At 42.8% G+C, this 17,021-nt stretch overlaps 1 protein-coding gene across 1 annotated transcript in view; it reads left to right on the forward strand.

The window, feature by feature from the left end:
- Positions 1 to 17,021, forward strand: part of SLC15A5 (solute carrier family 15 member 5) — a 46,407-nt gene that overhangs the window by 6,310 nt on the left and 23,076 nt on the right. Inside the window, exons 3-5 of the mRNA XM_029284937.1 lie at positions 11,218 to 11,387; positions 15,068 to 15,288; positions 15,503 to 15,689. Of these exons, the coding sequence (XP_029140770.1) occupies positions 11,218 to 11,387; positions 15,068 to 15,288; positions 15,503 to 15,689 (578 nt within the window). The remainder of the gene's footprint in view (positions 1 to 11,217; positions 11,388 to 15,067; positions 15,289 to 15,502; positions 15,690 to 17,021) is intronic.

A 17,021-nucleotide genomic window follows, 5' to 3' on the forward strand; every position in this document is an offset into this window, starting at 1 on the left:
AGCATTGATATTATTTGGTAGCAATGTCTTAAGCAGCATCTGCAATTCCACCCATGATGCAAACATGAAGGAGAGAAAGTATTCACATAAGACAGTTGAGTAACAGAATAACAGAGTTGGAAGGGACCTTGGAAGTTTTCTAGTCCAACTCCCTGCTCAAGCAGGAAACCCTATATAACCATTTCAGACAAATGGTTGTCCAATCTCTTCTTAAAAACGTCCAGTATTGGAGCACCCACAACTTCTGGAGGCAGGTCGTTCCACTGATTAATTGTTCTAACTGTCAAGAAATTCCTCCTTAGTTCTAGGTTGCTTCTCTCCTTGATTAGTTTCCATCAATTGCTTCTTGTCCTGCCTTCAGGGGCTTTGGAGAATAGGGTGACCCCCCTCTTCTTTCGGGGAGCCTCTTAGATATTGAGCCCACTGTACAGGCTTCTAAAGCAGGGGTGTCAAACTCAATTTCACTGAGGGCCGCATCAGCATTGCGGTTGCCCTTGGGGGGCCGGGTGGGTGTGGCCAGAGTGGGTGCAGCCTACTGGGTGGGCATGGATGGAATGGGCATGGCCAGTTCTACATCATTCGCGTCAAGGGTGCCTGTGGGGGCCTGGGCAGGAGTGGGACAGATCTGAGGGTCTCTGGCAGAAGGAGGTGGGACCGGGGCAAGTGCCAAGGCATGGTCCACTGGGGCAAGTGCCAAGATGGCCACCACAAAATTGTACATTGGCTCCCGGCTGGCCTGGGCCAGGGCCAAGGCAGCGGGGGCGTTCCCTCACTGTTTCCAGGATGGCTTCGCGGGCCACATGAAACCACTTCGCGGGCCGCATCCGGCCCCCGGGCCTTGTGTTTGACATGTCTGTTCTAAAGGCTCATGGCTGACTGTTTTGCTTGAGATGTATGTTTCAGAAATGGAGGGGCATCACAAAGGAAATTTCTCCCCTCAGCTACAGATTATCCTTTAACAAAATTCAGGAGATCATCTCCACAACATGGGGGAAAGCGCCATTCTTCAGTAGTTTCAGATGTGACCCAGTCTCATCGCTGAGCTCTTTACCGTTGTGAACGTGGGAGAGGAGCAGAGAAACTTACAAAATGTGCTTTAATGAAGCTGAAAACATTTTATTATTGAGAATTAAAGCTTCAATGAGAATGTGCTACTTTTTGTTTCCTTGGAGAATGGTTTTGCTCAGTTTAGCTTCTTTATTCTCCTCCACCAGCCCTCCCAATTACTTTGACATCTCTCCTTTTGGAAGAAGTCTGTTCCTAAATATTGCAGCTTTACCGAAGGGAAAAGTGTTGTTTGGTTCTTCCCAGCAAATTCTTTCTCCTTGACCTACGCAAAAGAGAGAATGAAAGAGAAAAGGCTTCCTTTTTAAAAATTCAATTCTGGGTTTTAATCCTTAATTAGCAACATCATTTTGATTAAATAAGACTCCAGAGAATTAAGGCTGAAGATCCATCTAAATGGTTGCTCCGGAGAATTTATGGTACTGCAGTCCTAGTAATTCAGGAGAAGGTGGGTTATTTAATCAAAGTGACATTTCCTAGCGTTGATTACAAAAGAAAAGATTAATTTTTATAAAATAAATCCTTGAGGTAATCTGAGCAGGGTGTTGTAGGAGTTTAGGCTAGTTGAGGAAAGTCAAGTGAGAAAATGAATTTCTAGGATGGATGGGAAGGAAGGAAGGAAGGAAGGAAGGAAAGGAAGGAAGGAAGGAAGGAAGGAAGGAAGGAAGGAAGGAAGGAAGGAAGGAAGGAAGGAAGGAAGGAAGGAAGGAAAATACTGTTGTAATACAGATAGTCCTTGATTTATGACCACAATTGGGACTAGAACCTTTGTTGCTAAATGATGCAATTGTTAAGTGAGTTCTGCTCAATTTTATAGCCTTTTCGCAGTGGTCATTAAACAAATCTCACAAAGAAAAGCCAGTTTCCCCCACTGACTTTGCTTGTTGGAAGCATTTTGGGAAGGTCGCAAATGGCAATCACGCAACCCCAGGATGCTGCAACTGTCATAAATACATGCCAGTTGCCAAGGTCCCAAATTATGATCATAAGTGCAAGGACCAGCACCTTCATAACTTTGAACAGTTGTTTAAACGAATGGTCATAAGTTGAGGACTACCTCTAATTTTTTTTTTCTTTTGGTGCTTTGAGTCAGTGTTGGCTCTGAGTGACTGCTGGGATTTTTCGGAAATGGTTTGCCATTGCTGCTTCTTCCTAGGTTTAAGAGAGAGTAAGTGGCTCAAGGTCACTCAGCTGGTTTTGTGCCTAAACTGGGACCAGAACTCCTGGTCTCTGGGTAGCTAACCTGGTACCTTAATCACTATACCAAACTGTCTCCCTTCATAGTAATAAAACTAGCCCAGGGGTAGGCAACCTTGGCTCTTTTATGACTGGTGGACTTCAACCCCCAGAATTCCTGAGCCAGCATGGCTCAGCTTGGAAACTCTCTCTTTCCCCTCAGCATGGCTGGCTCAGGAATTCTGGGAGTTGAAGTCCACGAGTCATAAAAGAGCCCAGGTTGCCTACCCCTGAACTAGCCAAATACAACTACATTTTTGACCCCCATCCCTGTAAGCTTGCCGTCTGAAGTAATCACTCCCTGACTCCATAGTGGCTGATTTGCATTTCTTAGATTAGGATTCAAAAAGGAAGGTCCCCCAACATCTTCTCTGTGGCTCCTGGAACCTCTCAACTGAGATCTCTTTTGCATTTTGGAAGGTATTGTAGATGCTTCCATGACCTATCTCAGAGTTCCTGAACCACCCTACCCAAGTGGTCCCAACTCCTAAGCCATGGTGCTGCAGTGGTTAGAATACTGTACGGCAGGCTAACTCACTGCTCACTCCAGGAGTTCGATTCTGAACTGGCCCAAGGTTGGGTCAGCCTTCCATCCTTCCGAGGTCTGTAAAATGAGGACCCAGATTGTTGGGGGCAATATGCTGACTCTGTAAACCGCTTAGAGAGGGCTGTAAAGCACCATGAAGCAGTATATAAGTCTAAGGCAGCGGTTCTCAACCTATGGGTCGCGACCTCATTTGAGGTCGATCGACCATTTCACGGGGGTTGCCAAGCAAGGCTGTCCGCCATTTTTTCCCCCTTTTCCGGTGGATGCCTTACCTCCCTTGGGCTGGGCCAGCTGGTGGTCGGCCTGCTCCGTCTCTGCCGCTTGCCAGCTACGCCTCGGCCGGCGCAGGGGGCGGAACCATGCATGCGCGGCGCTCCCGGGCAGGGAAAGTCCTCGACTTACAACCAGTTGGGTAGTCCTTGACTTACGACCGGTTTAGTCCTCGACTTACGACCGGTTTAGTCCTCGACTTACGACCGGTTGGGGGTCGCAGCATTAAAAAGGTTGAGATCCACTGGTTTAAGGGCTATTGCTAAGTGCTATTCTCCTTCCATTATTCCCCTGAAGCTAGTATGTGGGAGGCATATGGCCCCAAACATGGAGACAGCATATGGTCTCCAAAGCTGTTAGCTTCGGATAGACCTACCTTCCATGAAAGTATAAAAAACCCCTTTTAAAGCCATCCCCATTACTTGGCCATAAGTGTGTCTTGGGTAATGAATTCCACAGATTAATTATATGCTGTGTTGAGAAGTATTTCACCTAAATCTATTTCCAGTCAGCTTCATTGGCCATAAATGATGTAGGTTTATTTAGGGAAGACCATCTCTCTGCAAACCATTTACAGAGGTTGGCAATCCTTCCTCGGAGCTGATTAAAGTTGAAAACATATGGCATCCAAGGAAAGGAGAGTGGAAGAAGGGTGAAAAAGCACAAGTTCAGAAATCCTTTCTTTTTTTAAAAAAAGTTTTTTATTTATAAAACAGTTAAAACAAAGATGGACATAATGTAACATTCCAGTGTATATATTCCTAACGATTTGTTCCTCATCATACATATAATTCTTAATCTCTATATATACATATTTTTCCATACAATACAGTCTCTAATTTGTTTCTCTATATACTAACATACAGTTTTATATATCTCTATCTTAACACTAACTTAAAACCCGAACAGTTCTCCTTCATTCACACCAACAATTTCTTAAAGGGCTATTTCTTAGGATGACAAGATGGAAGGCCCCACTCTCTCAAAAGGGGCCAACTTCATACCCCGGTCTATTGAAATCTAGGTTGTTTGTGTCTAACTAGGAAGGTTTTTAAAAACCTGGTACAGGTAGTCCTCACAACCGCAACTGAGTCCAAAATTTCTCTTGACAAGCAAGGCAGGTGTTAAATGAGTTTTGCCGCATTTATGACCATTTTACGGCACATCACATGAAGGCATGCTTTGTTTAAACATGGTTCAGTGAATGAACCCCAATGGGTCAGGTTGGATGATGGACTCCTCAGTGTGTTTGGGACTTCTGAACAGTTGTATCTGGACTTTTAGATGGAATACATTGTTATTTTCAGCGAGCTACCCAGAGCTGTCAGCAATTGGAGGTGACTACGAATGTTGCAAAAAAATAAACTTATAAATGGTAGCACAGTGGCTTACAACACATAAAGTGAATACCAAACTAATTTAATATGCTTGATGTTGTATATGTTTGATGGAAACTAATCAAGGAGAGAAGCAACCTAGAACTAAGGAGGAATTTCTTGACAGTTAGAACAATTAACCAGTGGAACGACTTGCTTCCAGAAGTTGTAGGTGTTCCATCACTGGAGACTTTTAAGAAGAGACTGGACAGCCACTTGTCTGGAATGGCATAGGGCAGTGGTGGCGAACCTATGGCATGCGTGCCAGAGGTGGCACTTGGAGCCCTCTCTGTGGGCACACGCACCATTGCCCCAGCCCCTTCTCCTCCCATGGCCCCCTCCTCACCAGCAGCCCCCCAGAGGAGAGTTGCCCCCGGGCACAGCCCACGCAAAGCAGCGCAGCTAAGAACATAGTAGCCGGGCAGTGGGGACAAGACTCTGCCCTTGCACCCCGTTGCGCGCAGTTGATGCTGCAGGGCACGGGCAGAGGGCGTGGCCGCCATGGCACTGCTGGCCCACTTGGGTGATCTTTGGCGGGCTGTGGAGGTGGTAGGTGGCCCGGTGGGCAGGGCAGAGCAGGGACAGGTGGGGGGGCAGTTTTTGGGCACTCGGTCTCTAAAAAGTTCGCCGTCACTGGCATAGGGTTTCCTGCCTGAGCAGGACTTGAAGACCTCCAAGGTCCCGTTCAACTCTGTTATTCTGTTATATTCTGTTAAAACCCCATCACCCAGGATAGCTTAGTGCAATCTGTGAATCTAATCATTGTGTATTTTTTTTCTCCCCCTCCTTTAATCACTGCCACCTTCGCCCTCTTCTTTTATTTCTTGGAGGGGGGGGGTGTCACTAAATGAGAGGGAGGAGTGAGGAAGATCCAGCCTATGTTTAAAAAATGTATAATTGCTTTGAGTTTGGGGGGCCCTGCACTGCAAGGCACTATTAATCTAACTTCTTGTCTTTTGAGGTCCCTATTCTGGGTATACCTTAATTGCTCACAGCTTCACTTGGAGACATCATTATTTCCTTCTAACCAAGCAACAAGCAGATAATAGCTGGGATATGAATATATATGATATTAATTGGAACAAAAGAAACCCCCTGTTAAGAAACAGGGATGGATCAGATGTTTAGCTAGCGGGAAGTCAACAGTTCTAAAAAAGTTACACTTTGTGTAAGTTGCTTGTTTGCTCCCTCAAGCTGGTATCCAATAGAGATTCCTTATGGACTACCTTAACAAATGGATTTGTGTGTGTGTGTGTGTGTTTAATCATGTAACTATTTAATCATGTAACAACTATTAGATTGCAAATTTTAGCAGATAAACTGAAAATCAGTACAAATCGGCTGCAATTGAATACATAAGTTGAGCACATTCTTGTTAAAAGAAACTAGATAGTTGTTCCATTTGGGTTTTTTTCTGACTATATGTAGTCCTTGACTTACTACCACAATTGAGCCCAATATTTCTGTTGCTAAGCGAGATAGTTTTTAAGTGAGCTTTTCCCCATTTTATGACCTTTCTTGCCACAGTTGTTAAGAGAATCGCTGCAGTTTTTAAGTTAGTACACGGTGGTTAAGTAAATCTGACTTCCCATTGAGTTTGTTTGTCAGAAAGTCTCTAAAGTTGATCACATGACCCTGGGACACAGCGACTGTCATAAATATGAACCAGTTGCCAAGTATCTGAATTCTGAACACATGACTATGGGGGTGCTGCAATGGTCGTAAGTGTGAAAAACGGTCATAAGTCACTTTTTTCAGTGCCCTTGTACCTTTGAACAGTCGCTAAACGAAGTGTTGTAAATCAAGGAGTGCCTTTAATCATTCTGAATTGTCCCCACTTGAGATCTGTTGACTTTATTCTGTTTTGGATTCTAAACTAAAAAAGGGAACTTGGTACTTTTTTAAAAAAAAACAAAACTCTCTGTGAGAATTAAAGTGTAGACCAGGGGTATCAAACTCGCAGCATCACGTGACATATCACGACTTTTTTTTACCATTGCCGGCAATGAGGTAGGTGCGGTTTCGCTATGACGCATCCGGCTCGCGGGCTGGCAGTTTGACACCCCTGGTGTAGACCAGTGTTTCTCAAGCTTGGCCACTTTAAGCCGGCTGGGGAATTCTGGGAGTTGAAGTCTACCCATCTTAAACTGGCCAAGGTTGAAAAACATTGGTATAGACCAGGGGTAGGCAACCTTGGCTCTTTTATGACTCGTGGACTTCAACTCCCAGAATTCCTGAGCCAGCATGGCTCAGCTTAGAAACCTCTCCCTTTCCCCCTCAGCATGGCTGGCTCAGGAATTCTGGGAGTTGAAGTCCACGAGTCATAAAAGAGCCAAGGTTGCCTACCCCTGGTGTAGACTTTCCACTTTTTTTCAGGATATATGACTATAAACTGCTCCGGAACAAAGATTATCCCTTTTGATTCTGACTCACAATATTTTTTGTAGCCCTTTATCTATATTATTTTTCCTTTACCACCTTCCTCTTCCATGTTCAGTGAATTTTAATTTCGGTTCCTCTTAAGGGTGGATATACCAATCAAGATAGTAAATGAAAGAACACTTACCTGTGCTTCTCTGTGTTTAAAATACACGTATAACAATTCTATATTTTAATGCTTATCGGAGCTACTCGTTGCCCATTAATCTGTAAGCAGAAATGTTCAGTGAGTTAACCAATCCCTATCTTTGCGAGATTGAAAGTTTCAGCAAATTAATCCATAATCTGAGAATGAGAAGCTGTGATTCCTCATATAATAGTACGTAAATCTGCCCTATGTGTATCTTACACCTCTGGGAAAATCTGAAGTTGCATTTACAGGTAAACTGAGGAGGCCCCAAAGAGTGATAACTCAAGAGTGGGGCAGAATCTATGCATGCAGATGGACTTAGATTCAATTTATGACTTCTTCAGGTAAAACTGGGAAGTGCCCTTATTTGAAACTTTGTGCCTTTTGCCACTTAATGTGAACAGCACTAAGGTACACAACTGCAATTAGATAAGATAAGATAACCTTTATTGTCATTTTTTTTTCCTGTGGGCACAACGGCACACATCAAAAATGAAATTTAGTTGCCCGCTCTCAAAGTGAAACACATACATGACACACACCTAAACATACTATATACAACATATGTATAGACCCACACCCCTACATATACAGTACATAACAAATACATATTAAATGATGTCCATCTTGAATATATAACGGAAGAAGGAAGCTTGAGAGTTCTTCTTCGTAAAGTAGATTTCCAGTGGCCTAGCCACTCTACAGATTTATATTGCGCCATTATTTCTTCTGTGTGTGCTGCCCCGCTTCCCCACACACACAGAGACACACAGGTAGAGCAAGAGTTCTACAGGTGTTTATTCAAACCCACCAAGCAGGTCCTCAGATGCAACCAGTGGTGGGATTCAGCCAGTTCTCACCACTTTGGCAGAACCAGTAGCTAATTTTGTGTTGCCCAGGCCCAGAATGGACTTCCAGAAGTGGCACCCACACAGAGAACCGGTTGTTCACATATCTGAATCCCACCACTGGATGCAGCCCTTCACCAGAGGCGAGGTTACCTCCTCTCAAGTAGTCTAGCTGTGGCAAGTAGTCTGCCTGTCTCCTCTCCACCCTACATGTCCTTGGATAAGGAGGAGGTATGGACTACGCCTTCCCCTCATTGCTAATGGGTGGCAGCTGGTCCTGGTCCTCTCCTGGAGTATCCTGGCCAACTTGTGGCACCTCTGGTTAGTGTAAGGACCCACTTCAACTAACCACCCAAGAAAGCAGAACTCTTGAAACAGGCGTCCCAAAAGGATATTTTTATTAGGGGTCAGTGACAGTAGGGAAGTCAAGGCGAGATCTGGGGAAAAACCCGTGCAAAGGGTATAGTTAAGCTAGCAAAATTCCTCCTCCCACCAAAGTCATAATGTCCATTTGAAATCCAGCCAATCCACTGGTGGCACGAAGTGTGGCCGGCTGGCACAGTTGGCGCGCATCTCAAGGTCTTCTCCAGCTTTCGTTTCTCTGCACCCGTCTCCCTGAGAAGGGAGACGCATTCCTTTCTCAAGCTGATAGAGGCAGGAGAGGGAAAGTAGAAGTCGAAAGTTATCCCAAGCGAAAGCGTGCTCGCCCTCCCCCCAGCAGAATGGCAGGACCCCAAAGTAGAATAACTATGCAGGGGAAACAATGAGGATTTGGGGGACCTGACAGCTAGCCTGGTTCAGCCACAGCCTGTCACTTATCCGATTGACCCAACTGAGGCTGCTCCTTTGGCTAGCACTCTCTGAGCCCCAACCTGGACCATCGCTTGGCGTTCCTCTGCCAACTCAATCTCATCCTTCTCTTCAGAACCCACATCCAGAGAGGGGTCCAGGGGCAGATCCATGACGTTCACCTATTTGAATCCCACCACTGCCCTGGGAGCTCAATTGGTGGGCATTTTGAAGTGAAGACTGCTCAACTATTTGTCCCAAATGGAATAAGGATTCCTGCCTTGAGCTGGGGGTTGGACTAGAACAGGGGTAGGCAACCTTGGCTCTTTTATGACTCGTGGACTTCAACTCCCAGAATTCCTGAGCCAGCTATGCTGAGGGAAAAGGGAGTGGTTTCCAAGCTGAGCCATGCTGGCTCAGGAATTCTGGGAGTTGAAGTCCACGAGTCATAAAAGAGCCATGGTTGCCTATCCCTGGATTAGAAGAACTCCAAGGTCGCTTCCAGCCCTATGATTTTATTTCTATTTCAAAAAGCATTCCAGTTGGATCTATCATTATTCCATCCTTCAACTGCTGCCTGTATTCTCTTTGGCCCATTAGGCAGTTCTATGACTCTGACTCAGCCACTGCCATTCTGCTCTAACAAGATGAAAGATAGTTTAGTTCAGTGTTAATACCCACTGGGGGATTCCCCCAGTCTCTCGTCTTCCAGCATACAAAGATTCTGTCTTGACCTTTGGAGTCCCTTAAATGCTTTTGATCTAAAATTACTGGGGTTTTAAAAAAAAAAACACTTTTGAATTATGTCTGTCATTGTGAGAAGAAGAAAAAAAATCCAACAGAGGTCCAATGAAGGCCGTCCGGCAAAACTCCTTGGTGAGGAAATTGTCATGTGAAAAGCCTAGTGGGCTTGCTCCCACCAGGACAGACTAGGTAATCCTCGACTTACGACTGCAATTAAGCCCAAGGTTTCTTTTTCTAAGGAAGACAGTTGTTCAGTGAGTTTTGCCCCCATTTTATGATCTTTCTTGCCACAGTTGCTAAGTCAGTCGCTGAAGTTGTTAAGTTAGTAACATGGTGTTTAAGCGAATCTGGTTTCCCCACTGACTATAATAATAATAATAATAATGATGATGATGATGATGATGATGATGATGATGATGATGATGATGATAATAATAATAATAATAATAAGAAGAAGAAGAAGAAGAAGAAGAAGTTGGAAGGGATCTTGGAGGTCATCTAGTCCAACCCCCTGCTCAGGCAGGAAACCCTATACCATTTCAGAGAAATGGCTGTCCAGTCTCTTCTTAAAAACTTCCAGTGTTGGAGCATTCACCGCTTCTGGAGGCAGGTTGCATCACTAATTAATTCAGGAAATTTCTCCTTAGTTCTAGGTTGCTTCTCTCCTTAATTAATTTCCATCCGTTGCTTCTTGTCCAGTAGTAGGCCTTATTCAGGATGACAAGGTGGAAGCTTACCCCAAGGAGGTTGAGGGGTTGGTGAATCGGTGTAAGGAAAACAGCCTAGTTTTAAACACTGGAAAAACCAAAGAGATCATTGTCGATTTCAGAAAAGGCAAGCACAATCACACTTCTCTGCACATTAATGATTCACCTGTGGAGATGGTTACCAGCATCAAATTCCTGGGTGTGCAGCTAATGAATAGGCTGGCTTGGTTGCTCAACAGCGAGAAACTGGTGAAGCGGGCACAGCAGCGCTTGCATTTTCTGGGTCGCATGAGAAAAGCACATCTTCCTTCCCCCGTCCTGACCACTTTCTACAGGGGGACAATCAAGAGCATCCTATCATACAGCATCACAGTCTGGTTTGGAAGCATCACTGCTTCAGACAGGAAGGCGGTGCAGAGAGTGGTGGGAATGGCCGAAAAGATCATTGGCAGTTCCCTCCCTCCCATCCAGGACATGGCACAGAAGTGCTGCTTGAGCAGGGTCCGTAAGATTATCTGGGACACTACACATCCTCTTCACGACCTATTTTCCGTGTTACCTTCTGGGAGGAGGCTTCATGGTATCCGAAGCAGAACATCCAGATTCAGCCATAGTTTCATTCCATACAGCATTAACCTTGTGAACTCTCAAGCTTCCTCCTTCCGTTATATATTCAAGATGGACAATATTTAATATTTATTTGCTATGTATATGTAGGGATGTGGGTCTATACATATGTTGTACATAGTATGTTTAGTTATGTGTCATGTATGCGTTTCACTTTGAGAGTGGGCAACTAAATTTCATTTTTGATGTGTGCCGTTGTGCCCACAGTAAAAAAAAATGACAATAAAGGTTGTCTTATCTCTTATCTTATCTTTGCTTGTGAGAAGGTCACAAAAAGTGATCACATGACCCCAGGATCCTGCCGAGCATTGGCCTGGGTTTATTCCATTCAGGCTGGCACTGTGATTTCCATTGAAAAAGGAACCAGCTTCTTCTCACAAATAAAAGTTCTTTTTCACCTGTCTCTAGAAATAATGATTGTTGCCATTTCCCCTTACAGGTTTTATTGGTTGATCAACCTCAGTTCAGCCGTTGTCTTCATCAGCATCTCATACATCCAGCAGTCGGTGGCCCAAAACCTGGGTTTTCTTATTCCGTTTGTTTCTGTCCTTATGGGACTGATCACGATTCACATGGCACGTAGTGAAATGATTTATCAGCCCCCGAGAGGTAAGCAGTTACATTATATGGTTAATTTAATCAAGTGGGGGGAACATCCTAGGTTTTAAAAACGGCCATTTAAGATTGTCCAGTAAGGATTCTCTTAACACCTAAAGCTTCACATATAGGCCACAGTTACATTGACTTTGACTAGTTCAGGGGTAGGCAACCTTGGCTCTTTTATGACTCGTGGACTTCAACTCCCAGAATTCCTGAGTCAGCTATGCTTGTGCGGTGCTGCCACCGGTTCAGCTCATTCCCCTCCCCTGCTACCACTTTTCTAGGATGGTCGCATACCACCTGCCAGGTGCCAATGTACCACAAGTGGTACCCATACCACTAGTTGAAAAGCCCTGATCTAGATAAGTCCCAGCAGTCTCCTTGGCAAGACTTTTGGAAGTGGTTTGCTCTTGCTTGCTTTTTCCTGAGGTTAAGAAAGAAGGACTGGCCCAAAGTCATCCAGCTGACTTTGTGCCTAAGGCAGGACTAGAACTCAGGGTCTCTGTCTTTTTAATCAGGTGCCTTTTAGCACTACCCAAACCCTAACTCTGAAAGAGAGTGATTGGCACTCCCAGGGGATTCCAGGATTATGAGAGAAGTAGTGTTTTGGCTAAATTATCCCAGATTTTACTCCAAACCAATCTTCTCTGGATTGCATTAATCTTCCCAATAGATTGATATGATTTTTGTTCCTTGGGGATGTTTCTTTTTGTCTCTTTTCACACCCCTTTTGACCAATTGTTCAAGCAGCGCTACTCCTGTTTCCAAATAGCTAAATTTATAACCTTGTTCTAACTTCTTCCAATAAGATGATCTGGCTAGAATTTTCTCTCAAGCCAATAATTCAAGTCCATCAGTGACCTTAAAGAAATTACCGAGTTCTATTTTAAAGAGGTCTTTTCTTTTTCATACGTGGGCCCAGCATATGTCAAGCAAGGATTTCATTTCCATGTCTTCGTTGGGCTATAATTTTGACAATTGGCAGTTGACCAAAGATTGAGGTAGGGATGGGGGGAATCATCTAGAGAGCCATCTAGCCTTTTAAACTACTGTAATTAAGTAGCATAGATTAACTCAAGGTCAGAGGAGAACACAGGAGCCAAGATTTAAAGGAGAAAAGGTACAAAGGTAGGAAAGGAATATAGCTTATAAAACATACTTTAGTCAGTTCCTGTAGTTTTGTTCCAAAATTCCAGGATATATTACGTGCACGTTTGGAGATACATACAATAATGTTTTTATTACAGATAGCCCTTGACTTAACGTCCACTTAGGAGTCTCTCCCCATGCTACCTATGACCAGAATTCAAAGTTTCAATGGCTACCCTCCCTGTGCCCCCCCACTTTATGGCCTGTGATCACATTACTGTGATTCACAATGATTTTTGTCAAAAACTAGCATTTACATTTTTCCAGTAAAAAATGCCCATTGTGAACAATGGATTCACTTAATGATCCACAGTGACTCATTTAAAGATGGGTGCAAAAAAGGCCTAAAATTGGGCATGCTCGCACGATGACCTTCTTAATGACCAGCATGATTGACAACTGAAGTTCCAGGCTCAGTTATGGTTGTAAGTCAAGGACTTCCTGCAAACTCCAGCAAGGACCAAAATATGCATGGAGCACATTAGTGAAAATATGATTGCCCCTTCACTTTACCAGACAGGACCCTACATATTTGCGGTCATTTTTCAGCTGAAATGAGTGCAAAAGTTTTATTAGGTAAAGGCTGACGTGACACCTGAGCATCAAAGAAATTTCTATCAAGGTGAAAAATTTAAGGCTCCATAACTCTATGCATTCTCCAAAATCCTTCAGTAACTATACTGCATTGCGTATTGATCTAATTTTCGCTTCCCAAACAAATGTCCTAAGCCAGCCTGAGGTTTTCCTTCAACATTCCAATTTTGTCAGACTTTGTGGCACAGGTCTCTAAACTAGGACATGCCATTAAAATAGGGATATTTAGGTAAAGTACATAAAATAATGCGTATTTTTGAGAACAGCATGTAAAAGAAGATAGGGAAACAGCATGCAAAAATTGCATTTCTTTGGTCAATTTTCACATATTACAGAAATTTTAAAAATGCACCCGCAAAAGCATGGGGTGAAACAAACTTAAGATGGTCAAAATAAGAATGGAAAAAGAACATTAATTTAACAGATATGTGGATTTTTAGCCACAAAGGTTGTTGGACAGCGTAAGGAACCAGAGGCACCCTGGCCTGGAATTCTTCCAATTTATACTTGGAATCAAGTGACCTAAGAAAATCAATTCCAGGACCCTGTTAGACTATTGCTCATTTAAGCACTTGGTCTGCCACCCTCATTATCTGCAATGTCACTAAGAATCCCTTACATCAATTATCAACTCTTTCCTCTTGCTGTTTGTCTCCTACACTGTTTATTTTATGTACTCTGTTGAGTTCCTCTCTTATCCTCCCAAACTTGTATACTGAGAGCTTACGCACTGGAGACTAAATTCTTGTGTGTCTAATCATATTTGGCAAATAAAGTGTTATTCTATTCTATTCTATTCTATTCTATTCTATTCTATTTTAGATAGGTATTGGTAACCGCTTGCTTTTGAGTAGCGTTTGTTGTGGTGAATAAACCATTATTTAATTTAGGGTTAAGTTTGCACCACTTTGGCAGAACCGGTAGCTAATTTTTTGTTGCCCAGGCCCAGAATGGATTTCTGGAAGCAACATCCACACAGAGAACCGTTTGTTCACATATTTGAATCTCACCACTGGTTAAGCTATTTAAAGCATTGCCTACTGGATTATGTCCATCCCTTTATGTGACGATCAGTGATCGCCATCAGTGGTCTGGAGATCTTGGCTGGATCAAACAATCTTGTACTGGTCTTTAGTGCAGGTATCTTCTTCTTCTTGTGCCATATCCGTTATCGGATGTTGGCGATCCTATTTTTATTAGCAGCCGCACGAAAAAGTGCTGTTGAGTTTTGTCCAAACCAGTCCCTTAGATTTTGAATCCATGATGTTCTTCTTCTGCCTGGACCTCGTTTGCCTTCAATCTTTCCCTGGAGGATTAAATGGAGTATGCAGGTATACATATCCAAAAATGATCTCAGTCATGAAAAGACATCAAATTTTTGGCATTCTCAGCCAAAATCACCCAAGACGTTTGGAGAGGAACACAAAAATTCAACCCTTTTCATTCCTTTTTTTTTTTAAATTAATGTTGGATCCACTTGTGAAGTTGGCTATAGCTACCATAATACCTACAGGTGTTACAGTAGGTAACACTTACTGGCTCTCAGCTTTTAGGGATGATCCAACTGTCAATGGTAAGAAAAAGTTGGGTGTTTTTGCAGATCAGGGATATGGTTATTATCTGCATCTTACTGAATTTTTCTGTGCTGAGGTTCAGTCTACAAACAACTCCTATTGGAACTAAGAATGGCCCCACTCTATAGTTAGTACATTTAGTAAAATACAGATTTTCTGCCCTGTTGCTTTAATCCTTTGAATTGTTAGGTTGGATTTTGTGGTGAAGAGAGATTTCTAAGCAACTATTAGAGCGACAAACCCCTGACCTAATTTCTTCACCAGTTGAAATCTGCCAAAACTTTCAGAAAGGGGTGCCAACTGCTATAGCAGGCAGGTTTGGTCTTATAAAGTCTGTGTTGTAAACTATTTTCTCCTCTGTCTTGTTGTTAGGTAGTTGCCTGTTGACAATCTGTGGCATAGTTGTCAATGCACTGAAGCTGTGTTGCGTACAATGCCGCTATTTCAGTGGGAATGTGGCAAACTGGCTGGACCACGCCAAGGAAAACTATGGAGGCCGCTACACCGAAACACAAGTGGAAAACACAAAATTGCTCATCCGTCTCTTTCCTTTATTTGCCTTCCAAATCCTCTATAGATCATGTCTTATGCAGGTGAGTGAGTTATGCTTTGGTTTTAAATTTGGTTTGGTTTGGTTCAGATGCACACTTTTGTCTCTTTAATTTTAGCATGCGATGAAACGTACCCCTTCAGAAATGGAGGTAAACAACAACAACAACAACAAAATCCCTTTATTTTCTTTCTTTTCCATGAGTGGAAGGAGGTTGGATCATCAACCAGACTAAAGCATTTCTCTTTGCTATTCAGATTCCATCCGGATATTATATACAGACAATGAATTCCAATCTGAATCTGAATGGATTCCTTTTGCCAATCGCTGCCATGAATTTAATAAGCATCTTGCCGTTTTTAATCCTGGCACCCCTCCTGGAGTGCGTCAATGCTTGTTTGTTGAATGCCAAAACAAGCGGATGGTATCCTATGATCTGTATTGGTGAGTACTAAAACAATAGCGCCAATTATTGAAGGTAGTCCTTGACTTAATGACCACAATTGAGCCCGAAATTACTGCTGTTAAGCAAGGTAGTTGTTAAGTGAGCTTTGCTCCATTTTGCAACCTTTCTTGCCACAGTAGTTAAGTGAATCCACTCCAGTTGGTAAGTTAGTAGCATGGTTGTTAAGTGAATCTGGCTTCTCCATTGACTTTGATTGTCAAAGCGGGATCCCATGACCCTGGGACACTGCAATGATCACAAATACAGGCTAAGTGCCCAAATTTTGATCACGTGACCATGGGCGTTATTTAATAATGAAGCTCCCTAACGATGCACAGCTACGAATTCATAAATACTAATATTGTCCGGTAATGTTACTCAAAAGATATTCTCCATCACCTCATTAATTTACAGACGCTATTCGGATGCCAGTATTCTCAAAAGCAATAACTTTTCCTGTGTAAGGATTTTTGCAAGTTTCTTAAAAAAAAAGTATTTATGATATACAGGTAGTCCTTGACTTACAACTACAATGGACCCCCAGATTTCTGTTGCTAAGTGAGGCAGTTCATGTGACCACGGGGGATGCTGCTATGGTTGTAAGTGTGAAAAACAGTCACAAATCACTTTTTTTTCAGTGCCGTTGTCACCTCAAACAGTCACTAAACAAATGGTTGTACGTCAATCGGCAGTGTTATGTTTTTTCCCCTCGTGTATTTTATAATGCTTGGAAAGCTTGTCTTTATTATGATCTATTTCTGTGTTATACATCTGCTTATTTTCCTGATTTTTTTTATACAGGTAGTCCTCGACATACAACAGTTCATTTAATGACCATTCAAAGTTATGACATCACTGAAAATAGTGACTTACAACATATTTTTTTCACACTTACAACCATAGCAGCATCCCCCCGTGGTCACGTGAACTGTTTCACTTAGCAACAGAAGTCTTGGGGTCCATTGTAAGTTGTAAGTCAAGGACTACCTGTATATCATAAATACTTTTTTTTTTAGAAACTTGCAAATAATCCTTACACAGGAAAAGCTACTGCTTTTGAGAATACTGGCATCTGAATAGCGTCTGTAAATTAACGAGGTGATGGAGAAAATCTCTCGAGTAACATTACCGGACAATATTAGTATTTGTGAATTCGTAGCTGTGCGTCATTAGGGAGCTTCATTATTAAATAACGTCTGGTGGTTAAACAGTGTATATTTCACATTAAGGAAATATTATGATTATTTTATTTATTGCGCATGCATTTGGTCAATTTTTAAAAAGAGCTCAGGGCAATTTTTTAAAGCAGCTTAGGCTGTGATGTGCGGAAA

This window comes from Protobothrops mucrosquamatus, unplaced genomic scaffold, assembly GCF_001527695.2.
Source record: "Protobothrops mucrosquamatus isolate PMUCROS unplaced genomic scaffold, P.Mucros_1.0 scaffold1127, whole genome shotgun sequence".
NCBI classification, from domain to species: Eukaryota; Metazoa; Chordata; class Lepidosauria; order Squamata; family Viperidae; genus Protobothrops; species Protobothrops mucrosquamatus.